Source organism: Festucalex cinctus, chromosome 13, assembly GCF_051991245.1.
Source record: "Festucalex cinctus isolate MCC-2025b chromosome 13, RoL_Fcin_1.0, whole genome shotgun sequence".
In the NCBI taxonomy this organism is placed as follows: domain Eukaryota; kingdom Metazoa; phylum Chordata; class Actinopteri; order Syngnathiformes; family Syngnathidae; genus Festucalex; species Festucalex cinctus.
Genome location: NC_135423.1, coordinates 56334 through 72709, shown reverse-complemented (window position 1 = coordinate 72709; position 16376 = coordinate 56334). Strand labels below are relative to the sequence as shown.

Here is a 16376-nt window from a genome sequence, read left to right as displayed (position 1 = left end):
AAAAGTAACAACTGTCGTCATCAGCTTTTTACGACACTTTTCGTCATAGTATTTTACGTTTCCAATCTAGTGCTGACTGCGCGTGTGCAGACGTTACCGCTCAGCTTTTCCTTGGGTGGTTAATGTCACAGATGTTTACTCTCAAAATTAATAAAATACGTACTTTTTGTCAGCCCCTCGGTGTGAGGGGACATCATATGTTTAATCCTTTTTTTTTTTTGGAGCACTTTGGTGTTTGTTCGTCTGTCCGAGCTGGAGCTGTGCCCGGACGGACGAACGTTAGTCGTCGTAGCTCGAGAGCTAACGGCTAACTGGCCTTGTTTGGGACCAGTCACGATTTTATGCATCAGCTTAATAAAAAAAAAAAAAAAAAAAAGTCACTGAAGAAGCTAAGACAAGTTAGCACCGGTAAGCAACTGTCTTGTAAAAGTGTCTAGATTTGTAATGTGTCTGGCGGAAAGTTTTAACTCGTTCTTGGCGTTCCAGGTTCATTTTACAGCAGTGTTTTGCGAAAGTTAGCAGCTAAACTTTGACACGCGTTTGTACTACTTCCAGTATTTCTTCTCTACTTGTATTCTATTGACTATTTTCTTCCAGCTAACGTGTTAATGTATAAAATTTGATTTGGGAAATCTGTAATGTCTCAACTTAAGGAATGTTTGAAGGAAAGCGTGTGTTCAGTCAACCCTCGATGTTCGCCGGGTAAATAGTAATCGAGACCGCCCGCGAAAAGCAGAAATTCGCAAATGTTAGTATAATTATCAAAGTTGTAATTTGATTTGTGATAATTATTTGGATTCTAAAATGCGATGAAATGTCATTTGACTACTATAACAATCTGCCTGGTTTGTATGCCAGTCGCAGGCAAAAGCAATGCAATATGCCGTTTGTTTTCACTGTGTAAAGGAAACGTTGCATTGCGGAAGTAACAGAAATGCCCGGATGTTTGGAATTGTCCGTATTCGGGGAAGGGAGATTCAGGTCCATAAAGTACAAAACCTCCCACAGATAGGCTTTACTTGTTGGAATTGGATTCCCCATCGCTGCCTATGTTATTAGTTTTGTCCCTAAATGGGGGTTGTACCAATAGTTTTGTGTTATACAGAATAGAAACATGAGAGAAAAAGGTTAAGTTTGCAAATGGGTCTTATGCAGAAATTCGTTCCTTGACCAAATCGTATATTCACGGTTCGGCACCTGTGGATTTCCGGTCCTTATTTACAGGATTCACTGTATGAAGTCAAGTTAACAATGATGTTGTTTTCTTATAAGTAAATTATTATTTTTGTTTTGTTTTAATACAGAGAAATACCACTCTATGTTTACAGTTGATAAAAACAGAGTAGTAAGATAGAATACTGAAATAAATTGTATCGCATTAAACAAGTCCGTCCATCCTGATGAAATGCTGCAATTCAGTTAATTGTGCTGCAGCTGCTCCTTTTGCTGTGCCTGCCTTGGCCACCTGGAAGTGATACTTTTATATACGGTATATATATAATACAATGTCTCTGTCATTGACTGACCACACAGAAACAAGGAGGAGATAATGTTGCCGGATCCGGATGCCGATTTGGCAGCCCCAACTGCATCGAGGGGGAAGCGAGAGGAGACCCTGTCCCTGGACAACTGTCTGTGTCCCGTGTGTTTGGATTTGTTTCTGGAGCCGGTGACCTTACCCTGCACGCACACTTTCTGCAAGGTGAGTACTCACGCAGGCGGCCACCAACGCCATGATTACGTTGTCGTGAGGGTTGAGGTGAGCGGGACTCCTGCCCAGCTGACTTTTCGGGGCTCAAAAAGCATTGACTCCTAATTTGACACCTCTGAACTGTTTAGTCTTGAATGAAAGTGGGAGGAAAGACCCCAATTTCAAACCCCCAAACGTCAGAATTGCAGGGCGGATGTGCCAATCGCTACCACACCGTGCCTCCAATGCAGGAACGGAGAAAAGAAAGTTTTTTTGTTGTTGTTGTTCTGTTGTGGTCAGGGCTGCTTCCTGGAGTCGGTGGACAAGACCACGCTGTGCTGTCCCCTGTGCAGGAAGCGCGTGTCCACTTGGGTCCGGCAGAACAACAAGAACAAGACTCTGGTCAACCAGCAGCTGTGGACGCAGATTCAGGTCAACTTCCCGCAGCACTGCCAGCGACGACTCAGCGGACAGGACGCCGTCAAGGAAGACGACGTGGCGGGTACCCCCGACTTTGCATCTCTTGTGTTGGTTTCCAAATGTCTGTTCATCCTTCCTTGTGCGCGTGTGATAGGTTTTCCCCCCAGGATGAGTCAGCCTGGTGAGCTGAGACAAGAATATCAGGACCAGATCAGCAAAGTAAGTTTGATAAAACGCACGGCGAATCATCATCATAATAGTCATAAAAATCATAACTATACTCAACAGACCATGTGCATTTTTTTATTTTTTTACATGATATTACTTACGTTTCCTTAGAATAACACCAACAATTTGACAACAATATGTTCTATGCAGCCTGACTAGTCTAAAGACCGTATTCTGGTTAATAGTGCATTAGTGGAATATGAGTTGCGCAGCATAATCCAGCAGTTTTTATCAATATCGCAAGGCGGCCATTTTGCCGCTTGCTGTCGAGTGAAAATGACATCACAGTTGCTCCAGCAACAAACAATCGCAGCGCAGCATCAGAAACCAGCTGAGCTGTGATTGGCCGTTGCCTGAGCAACTGTGATGTCATCTTAAGGCGACAGCAAGTGGCAAAATGGCCGCCCCCTGAGAAGGATAAAAATGGCTGCATTTTGTGTCATAACTCATATTCTACAAATGTAATATGAATCAGAATGCCAAGTTTGGACTAGTGAGGTCACAAACAACATTAGTTTGCGCTTAACTTGTCAGCTGTCCGAGGAGAAGCGAGAGCTGGACGAGGAGGAGCAGCGTGCCAGCGAGGAGTACATCCGCAGCCTCCTGGCCGAGGAGGAGATGCTGGTGCAGGAAGAGCGGAGGAGGAGCGAGGAGGACGAGAGGCTGGCCAGGGTGCTCAGCGAAGAGCTGGTCAGTCGCGGCGTGGAGACTCTTGTGGATTCTGGAACATCGTCCTAAACTCCCTGTAAGCCACGTCAAATGTTAGACGAGAAACTTCTTTGACTTGTCCTGTTGTAGAACGCCGCTCCCGTCTCCCAGGACAACCGTCATCCTGCTGCCAAGAAGAAAGTCAACACGGTGGGACACATTGAAAAGTGAGAGACTCAACTTATTTGTTGCCATAAAGCAGACGCCTGATAGATGATGTGCTTCGTCTGTCATGTCCACCATTTTCTGTGGGATATTTTTTTTCCCCCCCGTTCAGGTGCAACTTCGTAAATTAGAATCTTATAGAGAATTTGTTTCAATAGTTGAACAAGTAAACAGATGCATTAAGCACATATGCACATTTATGAGATGGTGATTTATTTATTTATTGTATTAGCAATCATCGTCAAAATGGTAACAGTTGAAATCATTGCCACGTTGTTTGTTCAGGTTCTTGTGTCGACTTCCGTCCAAGTCGAGCACGTCTGACTGCAGCTCGGCTTCCACTTTGATTTCAAACAAGGTCAGTCAGACCACCTTGAATAAGGAATGTCTTTGTCATTGATTGGATGAGGTACAATGAAATTGAACTTTGGTTTGAAATCTGTACCAAGTCCTTTAATGCATTCAGAATCATTTGTTTTTGTTTTTGTTATGAATCAGGTATTCCAGGGTCACGCGACAAACTTCTATTAGCTTTACAGAAATATTTAGTCACATACATGAGTTCATTGACCCGTTTTTAAATTCTAGTTGTTTAAATGCAATGTAACAGTTTTCTTTTGTTTTCGTTTTTTTGTTGTTGTTGTTGTTTTAGTTGAGTAGTTTTACGAATTGAAATCCAGAAAATAAATGGTAATCTGTCAATTGATGTCTGAGTGATGTCAATTCTAATGGCCAGGCAGCAGGGGGCAGTATAATGCCAAAAATGGCAGCTCCATGAGCAGAGATCATTTAATGGATTCATTTTCGAAATTCTTCTTTCCACCAAAACGATATGAATGAAAATACTGTTTAGATTAGTGCGAGCACATAAAACATATGAATTACGGCAAGTCATTTTTTGAATAGAGTTCCTATTTATTTAAATGACAAAACAAAGCCAAATGGACTGATTTATTAAGACAAGATGATTATCGTTGCGATGACCGGTTGATGTTTTCCAGGAGAATATCTTCCTCTCTCCTGGGCATCGTCTCCCTCACGTCGACCTCTACGGGACTCAGCGGGACCATCCGGAACCTTCTGGCCCCGGTCCGGCCTCGCAGCGCTGCAGAAGTCGTCATCATGCTGACGAAGGAACGTCCAAGAGGAAGAGCTACGACGACGACGACGACGACGACGACGAGGAGGCGGCCAAGCGAGGGTGCCGCCGTTCGCCGCCTTCCTCCTCCTCCTCGTCTTCTTCATCTTCGCCCCTAGAGGGCACCTTGTTGCTCCACGCAGAACTGGAGGCTCGGCTGGACAGCCGCCGTCAGCAGGAGGCGGCCGACTGGGAGATGGCGCTGCTCCTGCAAGAGGAGCTCAACCAGGAGAAGAAGCAGCAGCAAACGGACCGGAGCAAAGGCTCGGCCGACGCGTACCCGCTCAGACGCAAGGCCGCCGACGCCCGCAGGAGAAACTCCTGGACTAAAATCTCCCTTCCGTCCCTGTCCTCGGCCTCCTCCTCCTTCTCCTCTCTGGAAGCGTCCACCTCCTCCTCACACAACGGAGACGGCTGACAAACAACCCTCACTGGCCTGGGCAGCTGAAGCCCCGCCCCCATAAAGGGGCCCTTCAGCTGGCCCCTGGGTCTTTGCTCCACAATGGGGTCTCGAAGCTGCTTCCAGAGACAACAAAGAGACCAGTTTGGGCCTTAATACAGTCAGCCTGCATATATTTGTGGCTCGCCATTTGCAACTTTGCCTAATTTCTCATTTTGGTGTGAAAACCGCATCTATTTGCTGCCTTTGTGTTCAGACCTCAGCCACGTTTAACGCGAAAATATTGCTTAGTCACAACGTTTAGCGTTTACAGTGAATTCTCGGTTCGGCATTTGCAAATTTCTTATGTTGTTCACTGAAAACTTTGACCTCTTTGTTGTTTTGTGTTCAGGGCAAAAGCATGTTTAAACAAAATGATTGCTTTCCCAGCATGTGAAAAATTTGAATGAACCCTCACTTTTTCGTTATTCACAAGTTCTTATTTGAGGGAAACTTATCCTTAGTTGGTCACTGGAAAACTCGTCACCCATTCATTCTTTTTCGCCTTGGTGCAATTTGCTAGTATGTTGGTGCCAAGCAGCCACAATAAGCTCCAGCGTATTCACGGTTTGGCTGCTGTTTAGTTTGCTGAGAAATAAATAAATAGTTGTTTAATTTAATTGTGTGTTTGTTTTTTTTAAAACTCGTTTTCACATTTGGAAACTACACTAGTGCGAATGATGTCACTACTGCTTAGACAATTGACTCCTAAAAACATACGATGTATGTGAATTTTGCTTTTAGTTTTGGCTGTTATTCAATTTAGTAATTCATCTATTTTATAAATGACACATAATCCATCATACCAATCCAATGGGCGGAATTTACGTTTGTCGTTTCCGGTTGTCACGCGCGACTCGACAACGTAAGGCCACGTTTTGGCGCGTCCTCGCGAGATTTCATGCAAACGAGCAGCATCCTGTTTCACGTCGTCGACCCAGTTTCTTCTTCGTCTCGGACTTTTTCGGACACGACGAGATCGGCTTTTCAGCCCGGCTGGCTGGTTCATGTTCTCCGCGGGGTAGGCCTCAATAAATAGCGGCATTTGTTCTGCTCCGCACACTAAGCTAAGGTTTAGCCGCACGGAGAGCAAACATTTTGGCTAGTTGTCGTCCTCATTTGTGGAAAGACGCCATGGTTTTGTTGAAGAACCTCCGACCTCCTACCGAGGGAGTTCGGTTACAGCAGGCCGACACAGCCGCCGTCCTGGACGGACACAAGCTGGGCAACGGAACGCTCTATGTAGCCGAAACGTAAGTCGGTGGAGCGTTCGGAATGCGATTGCTAATGCAACTTTTCGTCATTAGCTTCTTGTTTTCAGCATGTGCACGTGTTTCAAACTTATTTTGAAATGAAATGACTCTGTACAGCAGTGTTGAAAACTGTTTAAGCTGATTTACGCTAGCAGCAACAGGAACTTCCGGGAAAGTTATCATCGGAAAAGTAAAAAGTAAAAGAAGTAAAGTAAAAGCCAAAAAATCCAAACTTTGTTGTTGTTGTTTTTTACGTTGAAGTTTGCATTTAGGCAGCAGAGCGCACATTTGTTGGCACTAGGAACAGTTTTACTTGGGTTGTTTTTGGCTTGAGCACAAAACCAATAAATTGTTGGGTTTTTTTCTTCTTCTTTTTTAAGGAGATGATTACAAACGTTGAACCATGAATATTCCCGATGTTAATATTTTGGATGCAGTTTAATGAGACAAAGCATGAAATGTGTGGCAGGAATAAAGTTGACATCCTGTTTGCAGACGTCTGTCGTGGTTTGACGGCGCGGGTTTGGGTTTCTGTCTGGAGTACCCAACCATCGGCCTGCATGCCATCTCCAGAGACGTCAGCGCGTACCCCCAAGAGCATCTCTACGTCATGGTTAACGGAAAACTCAGCGGTTCGGACTCTTCACACTCTTGTCTCGAACGCTCGATTCATTCCTAAGGGCTTCATATTTGCTCTTTGCTTCTATGGAAAGATGTTTGACAATGACTCAAATGACTCCAGTAACGCCGTCAACGTGGTCGCTGATGATTTCACTCACCAGGCACTTATGAAAGAGATGACAAATCATGCTAATGCATGGAACTTAAACTGGATATCAATGATACAGCGTACATGTTTAAATGGCTTTAAAGCCGCTTGAGCATTTATTTAGGCCAGGAGTGGAGAAGAAAAACAAACTTTGCAAGAAAGACAAATTGGCTCTGCTAATGCGCCAAATTGTCTTTTTTTTTTTTTTTTTTTTGTGATGACAAATGTCTTGCATTTTATTTCAAGCATGTGGAATCAATGCTGAAATGTTTCCAGAGGAGAATGAGGCGGAAATGGCAGAGAAGCCGGCAGACGAGGATGACGACGGAGTGGGGAGTGAGGAAGAGGAGGATGATGATGATGATGATGGTGGAGACAATGAAGAGCAAGGAGGTATCACGGAGATTCGATTTGTGCCCGATGACAAAGCAGCGTGTGAGTCCGTCGTTTCTTTCATTTGGAAAGCCGGTGAAAAATCATAACCGTGTGCATAACATAACGCACATCCGTCCGTCCGTCTGTTCGTATGCCGTTTTTTACGTGTCTGTCTGTCCTGATGTCCGCGCGTCTCCAGTGGAGTCCATGTTTGCGGCGATGTGCGAGTGTCAAGCGCTGCATCCCGACCCCGAAGACGAGGACGACTCTGACGACGACGACTTTGAAGGAGAAGAGTACGACGTGGAGGAGGCCGGTGAGACGCACGCGATAACCACTTAACCGACCCGCCTTACAGTATCTGTCAGGAATGTGACGTCAACTCCTCATTTACTTTTATTTGCCTTTCCTTGCGCGTGTTTCCAGAAGCTGGTAAGAACATCCGTCACCAACTCCAACGTTGTCGTTTGCACGGCGACGTCGTCCGTTTGAAACTCGTGTATTTGCCGTCCGGATCAGAGCACGGCCACGCCGACGTCCCGACGTTCTACACGTGTGACGAGGGTCTGTCCGCACTGACGCAGGAGGGCCGGGCCACGCTCGACAGGCTGGAGGGCATGTTGGCGCAGAGCGCGGCGCACACGTTCAACATGGGCGGCGTACGCACCGAGCACGGACACTCCCGCTTTGAAGGTGGGAGCAAAGCAAAGTGCGTCCTTCTTGACTTAACCTTCTTTTCCCATTCGCGCATTCCATGTTGCGGGCAGAGAATGAGAAAACAAACTGACGCTCTGATTGGAGGTTGCCTGTGGAGGCCCTCAGGGATCAATCCTGCGTCCCAAACAGTTACCCCCATATTATATGTTAATTCGATTTAAACAGACACTCGAATACATTCCGACATAAGCAAATTGAAGTTGTAGTTTGATACACATTTGTGGACGTTGGCATGTTTTGTGTATGTAGACGGCATGGAGGTGGACGGAGATGCGAGCGCCGAGGCGGGACAATTTGAGGACGCAGACGTTGACCACTGGTTAGTCACACACATACGGTGCAGAGGTAGAAATATTCTTGATAGCTGGAATTGCAATCCATAGACGGATGTCGCACGCCATCAATCGATCATGCTTCATTCTTTACCTTGTATGCCTTTTTTATAAAGTAGAATATTCTCGTGCTATTTTCTGGAAAGAAAAAAAAATCGTTGTGGAACAGATTAATGGCACTTGCATCCATTTCAATAGGTTAAAGTAATGTGAATTGAGAGATATTCATGTTTTGAGTAGGACCTTCTGATTAATTGGGCCAATTTCAGGCTTTTAAAATGGGCCAAAAATGTATCATTTGTGTTGTTTTATGTTTTAAAGACTCAAATGTTTGATAAATGTTGTGCCCGTCATTCAGATCTTTTATTGCCGTCGGCGTTAAGGGCCCACAAAAGATGTCGTTGTTTCCTGTGTGGAGATGGAGCACAAGTGCATCATGGGAGCTGCGCTGCCTCTCACCACTTCCTGTTTGGCGCGTCCAATCATCCCAACTCGTTTTGTGAGGCAAACTAGTTCATTCCTCTTTTCAAGTTACTTTTTGTATGTACACAAATGTGGCGTCCGTAAGTCAATTATCAATAAAAGATGACTTTTTTTTTTTTTCTATATATTGATTGAGTTTGATCCTTTATTCACAAAACGTGTGCTGCATTCATGGGAAGTCCACCCTGTCATCAATTTGGATTGGATCACAATTGAAAACTCCAGTGGGGAAAAAAAAAAAAAAGCCTGGCTAATGATCACGCTAACATTAATCTTGTTGGTAAATGACAACATGCAATTTGAATGATTATGATGCAAATGCAAATTGTCATAATTGAACATTTGTATAACAACTTTCAAGAGGACTCGTAACAAGAGCCAAAAGTTCCTGGACGGACTCGTAACACGTCTTGGTCTTCACTTTGTGCTCTTCCTGCGATGTGCCGTCGACAAACGTTCATTTCCTCTTGGTGGCGAACTGAGGAGACGATTGGTCGGACGTTCGGTCAAAAATCAACACGGACGCCATCATGCCTGCAAGACGAGAACAAGTTGAGGCGGAGGAAGCAGGAGGATGGAAATCGAGGATATGTCTTCCGTGTCTCCGATATTGATCTAGCTGAATATCAAGGGCATGGAAGACGTGCGCAAAAGGACTTTCCCTGGCAGGACGCCGTTTGTCTCACCCATCACGGGTCCCAGCCAGTAGACCAGGCAGTATTCCGCAAAAGAGTTTCCGCTGCAGCCGAATTGCGTCGAGAGCGCCAATGCGGGATTGAAGACCGCTCCTGTCACGCTGCCACCTGCACCAACGCACGCCACAGGAACAGTCACGCACGCACGCACGCACGCAAGTCACAGCAGCACAAGCAAAGACGCAGGAATAGGCGCAGTAACGTGCACGCACCAACGCTGTCACTGTCCAACAAAATCAACATGGACAAGAATGTCAACACAGGAACACTAACAACATACTGCCAATGTAGACATGAACAGGCACAGTAAAAGCATGTCAAGGAACAGGAACATCCTCATTCCACACAAACAGAAATGGAACAGGAACAGGAGCACATTAACAACATAGACAGGAATTGGTGCAGTCACAGGCAACAGAAACGGGCACAGTAGCATTGACACAGTCACAACATACACAGAAGCAGGCACAGGAACATCAATAAACACACAAAGGAGCAGGTACAGTTACATCAACACACAGAAGCAAACATAAGACGCTGACGAGCACAATATTCTCATATACGTTGGAACATGAACATCCAGGAAATTGCACAGTAACATGAACAGTTCGTGCAAGTGGACAAAAACACGTTGACAAGGACAGCAAATGTGACAAACAGGAATAGCAATCACGTCATAACATGCACAGGAACAGGGACAGCATCTTCAAAACAAACAAACAAACAAAGAAAGACTCTTCAAAACGCAGTAAGTGCACCGTCAGTGTTGACGTCACACCTGCACAGACGACGGACGTGATGACGGCGGCCACGACGTGGACGCGGTACTTCTCCTGGAGCAGGCGCGCGTGCGCGTGCGCGCTCTGGACGGCGAACGCGCACGCCAGCTCCACGCACAAGGCCTCGGGCAGCGGCGCGCGAATGGCGCTCGCGCATCGGAACTTGTCGAGCGCGTGCCGGGCGTGCATGTCGGAAAGGCCCCGCCCCCAGAGCACCTGCAGGGCGGGGCGCGCGGCGGCGGCGGCCGACAACTGGCCGGCGATCCCCAGCAGCGCGCGCGCTCCCGACGTCCCGCCGCGGTACGCGTGCTCGAGCGCGGCGACGGGGTTTCCGGTGGCGCCGCGGAAGGTGAGCGCGTGCGCCACGGCCGCCGCGTACGTCAACGCCAGCGCCGCTGCGCCTCCGCCTCCGCCGCGGAGCGTGCCGGTCTCGCCCAGGAGGCGAAGCTCGTGCGCGCAGCAGCACAGCTGGAAGGCGGACGCGAACTCCGCCGCGTACGCGCGCATGGCCGTGCCGCGGAGGAGCCGCCTGGAGACGCGTCGCGCGGCGTCGCTCAGAACGACGGCCGACGTCATCACCGCCAGCGACACCGCGACGTCCGCCGACATTCGGGCTGGCCTGGCCGCCTCTGCCTCTGCCTCAGTCAGCGGGGTCGAGGGGGCTGATGCTCCTCGATCATAAGGAGCGGGCAGTCTGTGTCGCAGGCTCGGTCACATGGTGCGGAAGTGTCCGTGTTGTGATGCTCAGCTCAGGAAAGTTCAAGCAGCAACCAGAGACGTGCGCACTCTTTGCGCTGTCATTTGGAAACAAATGTTCTTTTGGCCTTCAATAAAGAGATTGAAATGAAAAGTGTCACTTTAGCTTGTAAAAAAAAAAAAAAAAAAAATCCACACATTTATCATCATTTGAACGCCCTTAAAAGCTTAATGTATGGATCGGTGCACTGCACGGATAATCCTTTAGAGGGCAGTATCTTCCATCAAATGGATTCCCATAACCTTTGTTACCTTTAAGTGATGTAGTGCCGCCCTTTGGCGCAGGAGGGCGATGTTGCTTTAGAAAAGGAAAGCAGAGCGGAAGAGCTGGCGTGTGGGCGGACGCTTGTGTTTTGGAGAGTGCACAATAAAAGCAACAGAACGAGAGTCTGCCTGCTCAGTCTCCATAGCGCGGTTCGGTTAGGAGCACCCTGGGCAGGAGAGGAGGACTTTGACGTGATTTTGCACATCAGTTTGTTTCCGGTTCGGTTTACGACGTGTGAGCTGCGTCCAAAATACTTCAAATTGCTTCCGACTTTGTGCCCCTCGGGTGCGCGTTCGCAACGCGGAGCAGAAACAAACTGATGTGCAAAATCACGTCCTGCCTCTTCCGTGGCATATCGGGTTAGGGGTCACACTGCAATAGCGCTCCATCTGCTGGTTAAAGCTGCTATTGCACATGCAGTCCAAATCCAGGAAAACAGCCGGGGAAAAAAGAAACACTTTACTATACGTGGTCGTTTTAAAAAAAAACGAAAAACGCCTGAGCTACATGATTTGTATTTTGTAAGATCTTGTATGATATTCATCGATCCAGTGAACTGCTTAGAAAAAGGTTTAATGTTGAGCAAAATGTATTTGTTTGTGAGCAAGACATTGAAAGTACAGAAGATGTGTTTGCACAAAAACTTTGTGGGACGATCTGCGGGACTGTTGGAAAATATTTGGAATGGGACAACATTCTGTCTGTCTGTCTGTTTGTTTGTTTTTCCAGACGATGATGAAAGTAAGATTGAATGTGATGATAATGTATGATCCATATTTTGGTGGTTTCTTCCTGTTGTGGGATGTTCTTATATATGCGATGAACACGTCCTCAACGTTCGCACATTGTACTAGCACGATGATTGGCTGTGGGCGTGGTCTGCCTTGCTTAATTAGTAAGTGGGCTCACCTGTGTTGGGGAGGGTGTGTCTATCTGGCATTGATCACCTGGTGAGGTGAACCTGCATGGGCAAGAAACTTTTTGTTGAGCGTGCAAACGCGATCTTGGAATCCAGTGAACGTCCAACAATCAACTTTGAATACGTGCAGCCGTCAAGTGTGACCAAAGAGAAGCAACGTCACTTCGTGCTGCATGTGGAAGGAACGAGGTGCACTGCCGTCTTCGAAAGTTACCTTGCTCGGCAAACCGAGTGCCTGCCTGCCTTCTCGCTATGTTGTGGTTTAGAAACTTGGTCAAAACAAACAAACGGCGCGAGTCAGCAGTGTTTCCCTCCCCAAAACAAACTAGATGGCGCAATACATATCGTATCCCCATGAAATCTTGTGTGAAATACATACCGAGCTATTATGAACCCAACGAAAGACACTGCTGTAAGTCAATCATTCAATATCCAAAGAAAAATCCATCAGTGTCAACTCAAATTGAATTCTTGGCTACAACCAAGATGGAACCATATGCAACTAAAATGGAATCTTTAGCAAGGTGCATTTATCCAGCATATTCGCGATGACAAATCAATACAAGCAATAAACCAAATCGTTTTCATTTGTGGAAAAACAGAGTCCACCATATGGAAAAAAAAAAAAGATAAAGAAGGTGGACTTACAGCAATTGTTTTTGAATGTTGAAGTATTCTACTAAAAATCAAATGGTTAATATATTTCCTGATAGAAAATAATAGCAGAAAATAATAGCATCTGGTTTTCTCTCCAAAGGTGTTTTAAAAAAAAAAATGCATGAGAGGTGATGAATTTGTGCTTAGGTGTGATTTTTTTAATTTAACGTTGATAAACTGACAGTATTATAATAGTCTTTTCATAAGCAAGCCCTGCTCCCTTATGTAAAAGCACAATTTTACAACACATCAATCCCCAATATGGAACAACGGTTATGTTATTGGCAAAACAAAATCAATCTACTACGCCATCTAATGGTTGATCAGGGCAACTGGCTTTCCTTTTCAACATTTGTGTGCGCTCTACAATATGTCGAAGATCAACATTTAAAAAGATTTCAAAAGCAATTCCTCGAGCTGTCAAGCAACAGATTGAGAACGTGGACATGTAGAATTTACCAGCCCAAGATTCTCAATATTACAGTTTTAGTCAAAACCTTTTAGAATAAAATGTACCAAATCAAACACTCTGAAAATATTTAAACACTCAGTTAATTCCTATAAGAACAAACAAACACCGATCGTCCGAAAATTCTCTGAAACAGACGTTAATAAGATTAGATTAGACTTGAATATTTGAAACTCCCTGTCAGTCGCTTGGGACTACAAAAATGGCGGCGGTTGTATGGTTTTCGCTTAGTTCGGCTTTTGATTAATGCTGTGCATTTGGCACGTTTTTCGCATGTCAGTTAACTTAATGATTCATTCATTCAACTCTCTCTTGTGAAATAAACTCATCCAGGGAATTTTAATGGCTAATTTAAGTCTTAGACTGACTCGAACGGATTTAAGAAATTTATCAAGCCACCCGCGACAGCAGAGGGCGATGTCGCTGGCCGTGGGCGCCACGTGTCTAGCTCGGGCCTACAAAAATGGCGGCGCATTTGTAGTTTTCGCTTATTTCGGTTGTTTTTGGAATAATGCTGTGCATTTGGCACGTTTTTCGGTTGTCAGTTAACTTAATGATTCATTCTTTCAACTGTCGTTTGTGAAATAACCTCATGCAGGGAATTTTAATGGCTTATTTACGTCTTAGACTGGCGTGAAAGGGGATGAACGATTTTATCAAGCCACCCGCGACAGCAGAGGGCGCTGTCGCTGGGCATGGGGGCCACGTGTCTACCTCGGGACTACAAAAATGGCGGCGCATTTGTAGTTTTCGCTTCTTTCGGTTGTTTTTGGAATAATGCTGCGCATTTGGCACGTTTTTCGGTTGTCAGTTGACTTAATGATTCATTCTTTCAACTGTCTTTTGTGAAATAACCTCATCCAGGGAATTTTAATGGCTTATTTACGTCGTAGACTGCCGCGAACGGGATGAATGATGTCATCAAGCCCAAACCACCCGCGACAGCAGAGGGCGCTGTCGCTGGGCGTGGGGGCCACGTGTCTACCTCGGGCCTACAAAAATGGCGGAGGATTTGTAGTTTTCGCTTCTTTCGGTTGTTTTTGGAATAATGCTGCGCATTTGGCACGTTTTTCGGTTGTCATTTAACTTAATGATTCATTCTTTCAACTGTCTTTTGTGAAATAAACTCATCCAGGGAATTTTAATGGCTTATTTACGTCGTAGACTGCCGCGAACGGGATGAATGATGTCATCAAGCCCAAGCCACCCGCGACAGCAGAGGGCGCTGTCGCTGGGCGTGGGGGCCACGTGTCTACCTCGGGACTACAAAAATGGCGGCGGGTTTGTAGTTTTCGCTTATTTCGGTTGTTTTTGGAATAATGCTGTGCATTTGGCACGTTTTTAGGTTGTCATTTAACTTAATGATTCATTCTTTCAACTGTCTTTTGTGAAATAAACTCATCCAGGGAATTTTAATGTCTTATTTACGTCGTAGACTGCCGCGAACGGGATGAATGATGTCATCAAGCCCAAGCCACCCGCGACAGCAGAGGGCGCTGTCGCTGGGCGTGGGGGCCACGTGTCTACCTCGGGACTACAAAAATGGCGGCGGGTTTGTAGTTTTCGCTTATTTCGGTTGTTTTTGGAATAATGCTGTGCATTTGGCACGTTTTTATGTTGTCATTTAACTTAATGATTCATTCTTTCAACTGTCTTTTGTGAAATAAACTCATACAGGGAATTTTAATGGCTTATTTACGTCCTAGACTGCCGCGAACGGGATGAATGATGTCATCAAGCCCAAGCCACCCGCGACAGCAGAGGGCGCTGTCGCTGGGCGTGGGGGCCACGTGTCTACCTCGGGACTACAAAAATGGCGGCGGATTTGTAGTTTTCGCTTATTTCGGTTGTTTTTGGAATAATGCTGTGCATTTGGCACGTTTTTCGGTTGTCATTTAACTTAATGATTCATTCTTTCAACTGTCTTTTGTGAAATAAACTCATCCAGGGAATTTTAATGGCTTATTTACGTCGTAGACTGCCGCGAACGGGATGAATGATGTCATCAAGCCCAAACCACCCGCGACAGCAGAGGGCGCTGTCGCTGGGCGTGGGGGCCACGTGTCTACCTCGGGCCTACAAAAATGGCGGCGGATTTGTAGTTTTCGCTAATTTCGGTTGTTTTTGGAATAATGCTGTGCATTTGGCACGTTTTTTCGGTTGTCATTTAACTTAATGATTCATTCTTTCAACTGTCTTTTGTGAAATAAACTCATCCAGGGAATTTTAATGGCTTATTTACGTCGTAGACTGCCGCGAACGGGATGAATGATGTCATCAAGCCCAAGCCACCCGCGACAGCAGAGGGCGCTGTCGCTGGGCGTGGGGGCCACGTGTCTACCTCGGGCCTACAAAAATGGCGGCGGATTTGTAGTTTTCGCTTATTTCGGTTGTTTTTGGAATAATGCTGTGCATTTGGCACGTTTTTCGGTTGTCATTTAACTTAATGATTCATTCTTTCAACTGTCTTTTGTGAAATAAACTCATCCAGGGAATTTTAATGGCTTATTTACGTCGTAGACTGCCGCGAACGGGATGAATGATGTCATCAAGCCCAAGCCACCCGCGACAGCAGAGGGCGCTGTCGCTGGGCGTGGGGGCCACGTGTCTACCTCGGGACTACAAAAATGGCGGCGGGTTTGTAGTTTTCGCTTATTTCGGTTGTTTTTGGAATAATGCTGTGCATTTGGCACGTTTTTAGGTTGTCATTTAACTTAATGATTCATTCTTTCAACTGTCTTTTGTGAAATAAACTCATCCAGGGAATTTTAATGGCTTATTTACGTCGTAGACTGCCGCGAACGGGATGAATGATGTCATCAAGCCCAAGCCACCCGCGACAGCAGAGGGCGCTGTCGCTGGGCGTGGGGGCCACGTGTCTACCTCGGGACTACAAAATGGCGGCGGGTTTGTAGTTTTCGCTTATTTCGGTTGTTTTTGGAATAATGCTGTGCATTTGGCACGTTTTTATGTTGTCATTTAACTTAATGATTCATTCTTTCAACTGTCTTTTGTGAAATAAACTCATACAGGGAATTTTAATGGCTTATTTACGTCCTAGACTGCCGCGAACGGGATGAATGATGTCATCAAGCCCAAGCCACCCGCGACAGCAGAGG

General features: G+C 45.9%; 3 protein-coding genes across 9 annotated transcripts; 2 read left to right on the top strand and 1 right to left on the bottom strand.

Moving 5' to 3' along the window:
* Nucleotides 1–255: 255 nt before the first annotated feature.
* On the top strand, nt 256–5408 carry LOC144033830 (E3 ubiquitin-protein ligase rnf168-like). Of its 3 annotated transcripts, XM_077542173.1 has the most exons (8): nt 256–408; nt 1534–1702; nt 1991–2329; nt 2873–3028; nt 3137–3213; nt 3497–3569; nt 4213–4785; nt 4832–5408. In XM_077542173.1, exons 2-7 carry the CDS (start codon nt 1550–1552, stop codon nt 4765–4767), a joined length of 1353 nt encoding a protein of 450 aa, XP_077398299.1. In that variant the 5' UTR covers nt 256–408; nt 1534–1549; the 3' UTR covers nt 4768–4785; nt 4832–5408. The 3 variants fall into 3 exon arrangements, with proteins under 3 accessions (XP_077398299.1, XP_077398297.1, XP_077398298.1); XM_077542171.1 differs by having other exon boundaries at nt 4213–5408; XM_077542172.1 differs by lacking the exon at nt 256–408 and adding an exon at nt 422–748 and having other exon boundaries at nt 4213–5408.
* A 259-nt stretch (nt 5409–5667) lies between these two features.
* Nucleotides 5668–8840, top strand: clns1a (chloride channel, nucleotide-sensitive, 1A). Of its 4 annotated transcripts, none has more exons than XM_077542174.1 (7): nt 5668–6041; nt 6537–6673; nt 7087–7245; nt 7385–7501; nt 7612–7878; nt 8152–8221; nt 8618–8840. In XM_077542174.1, the coding sequence occupies exons 1-7, from the start codon at nt 5923–5925 to the stop codon at nt 8745–8747; spliced, it is 999 nt and encodes a 332-aa protein (XP_077398300.1). In that variant the 5' UTR covers nt 5668–5922; the 3' UTR covers nt 8748–8840. The 4 variants fall into 4 exon arrangements, with proteins under 4 accessions (XP_077398300.1, XP_077398304.1, XP_077398303.1 ...); XM_077542178.1 differs by having other exon boundaries at nt 7612–7894; XM_077542177.1 differs by having other exon boundaries at nt 5669–6041; nt 7612–7894; nt 8593–8840.
* LOC144033833 (aquaporin-11-like) lies at nt 8623–10892 on the bottom strand. 2 transcript variants are annotated; one of them, XM_077542179.1, is made up of 3 exons: nt 10098–10892; nt 9404–9520; nt 8623–9251 (listed from the first exon to the last, which is right to left on the bottom strand). In XM_077542179.1, exons 1-3 carry the CDS (start codon nt 10798–10800, stop codon nt 9175–9177), a joined length of 897 nt encoding a protein of 298 aa, XP_077398305.1. In that variant the 5' UTR covers nt 10801–10892; the 3' UTR covers nt 8623–9174. The 2 variants fall into 2 exon arrangements, with proteins under 2 accessions (XP_077398305.1, XP_077398306.1); XM_077542180.1 differs by having other exon boundaries at nt 10191–10892.
* Between the last annotated feature and the right edge of the window lie 5484 nt (nt 10893–16376).

Coding starts and splice junctions, on each gene's coding strand:
- LOC144033830 (XM_077542173.1), top strand. CDS start 1,550: ATGTTGCCGGATCCGGATGCCGATTTGGCAGCCCCAACTGCATCGAGG. Junction 2,330..2,872: donor ATCAGGACCAGATCAGCAAA/GTAAGTTTGATA, acceptor TTAACTTGTCAG/CTGTCCGAGGAGAAGCGAGA. Junction 3,029..3,136: donor GGGTGCTCAGCGAAGAGCTG/GTCAGTCGCGGC, acceptor GTCCTGTTGTAG/AACGCCGCTCCCGTCTCCCA.
- clns1a (XM_077542174.1), top strand. CDS start 5,923: ATGGTTTTGTTGAAGAACCTCCGACCTCCTACCGAGGGAGTTCGGTTA. Junction 6,042..6,536: donor ACGCTCTATGTAGCCGAAAC/GTAAGTCGGTGG, acceptor TCCTGTTTGCAG/ACGTCTGTCGTGGTTTGACG. Junction 8,222..8,617: donor GACGCAGACGTTGACCACTG/GTTAGTCACACA, acceptor GTCGGCGTTAAG/GGCCCACAAAAGATGTCGTT.
- LOC144033833 (XM_077542179.1), bottom strand. CDS start 10,800: ATGTCGGCGGACGTCGCGGTGTCGCTGGCGGTGATGACGTCGGCCGTC. Junction 9,521..10,097: donor GATGCTGTCCCTGTTCCTGT/GCATGTTATGAC, acceptor GCGTTGGTGCAG/GTGGCAGCGTGACAGGAGCG. Junction 9,252..9,403: donor CTGGCTGGGACCCGTGATGG/GTGAGACAAACG, acceptor CTCGTCTTGCAG/GCATGATGGCGTCCGTGTTG.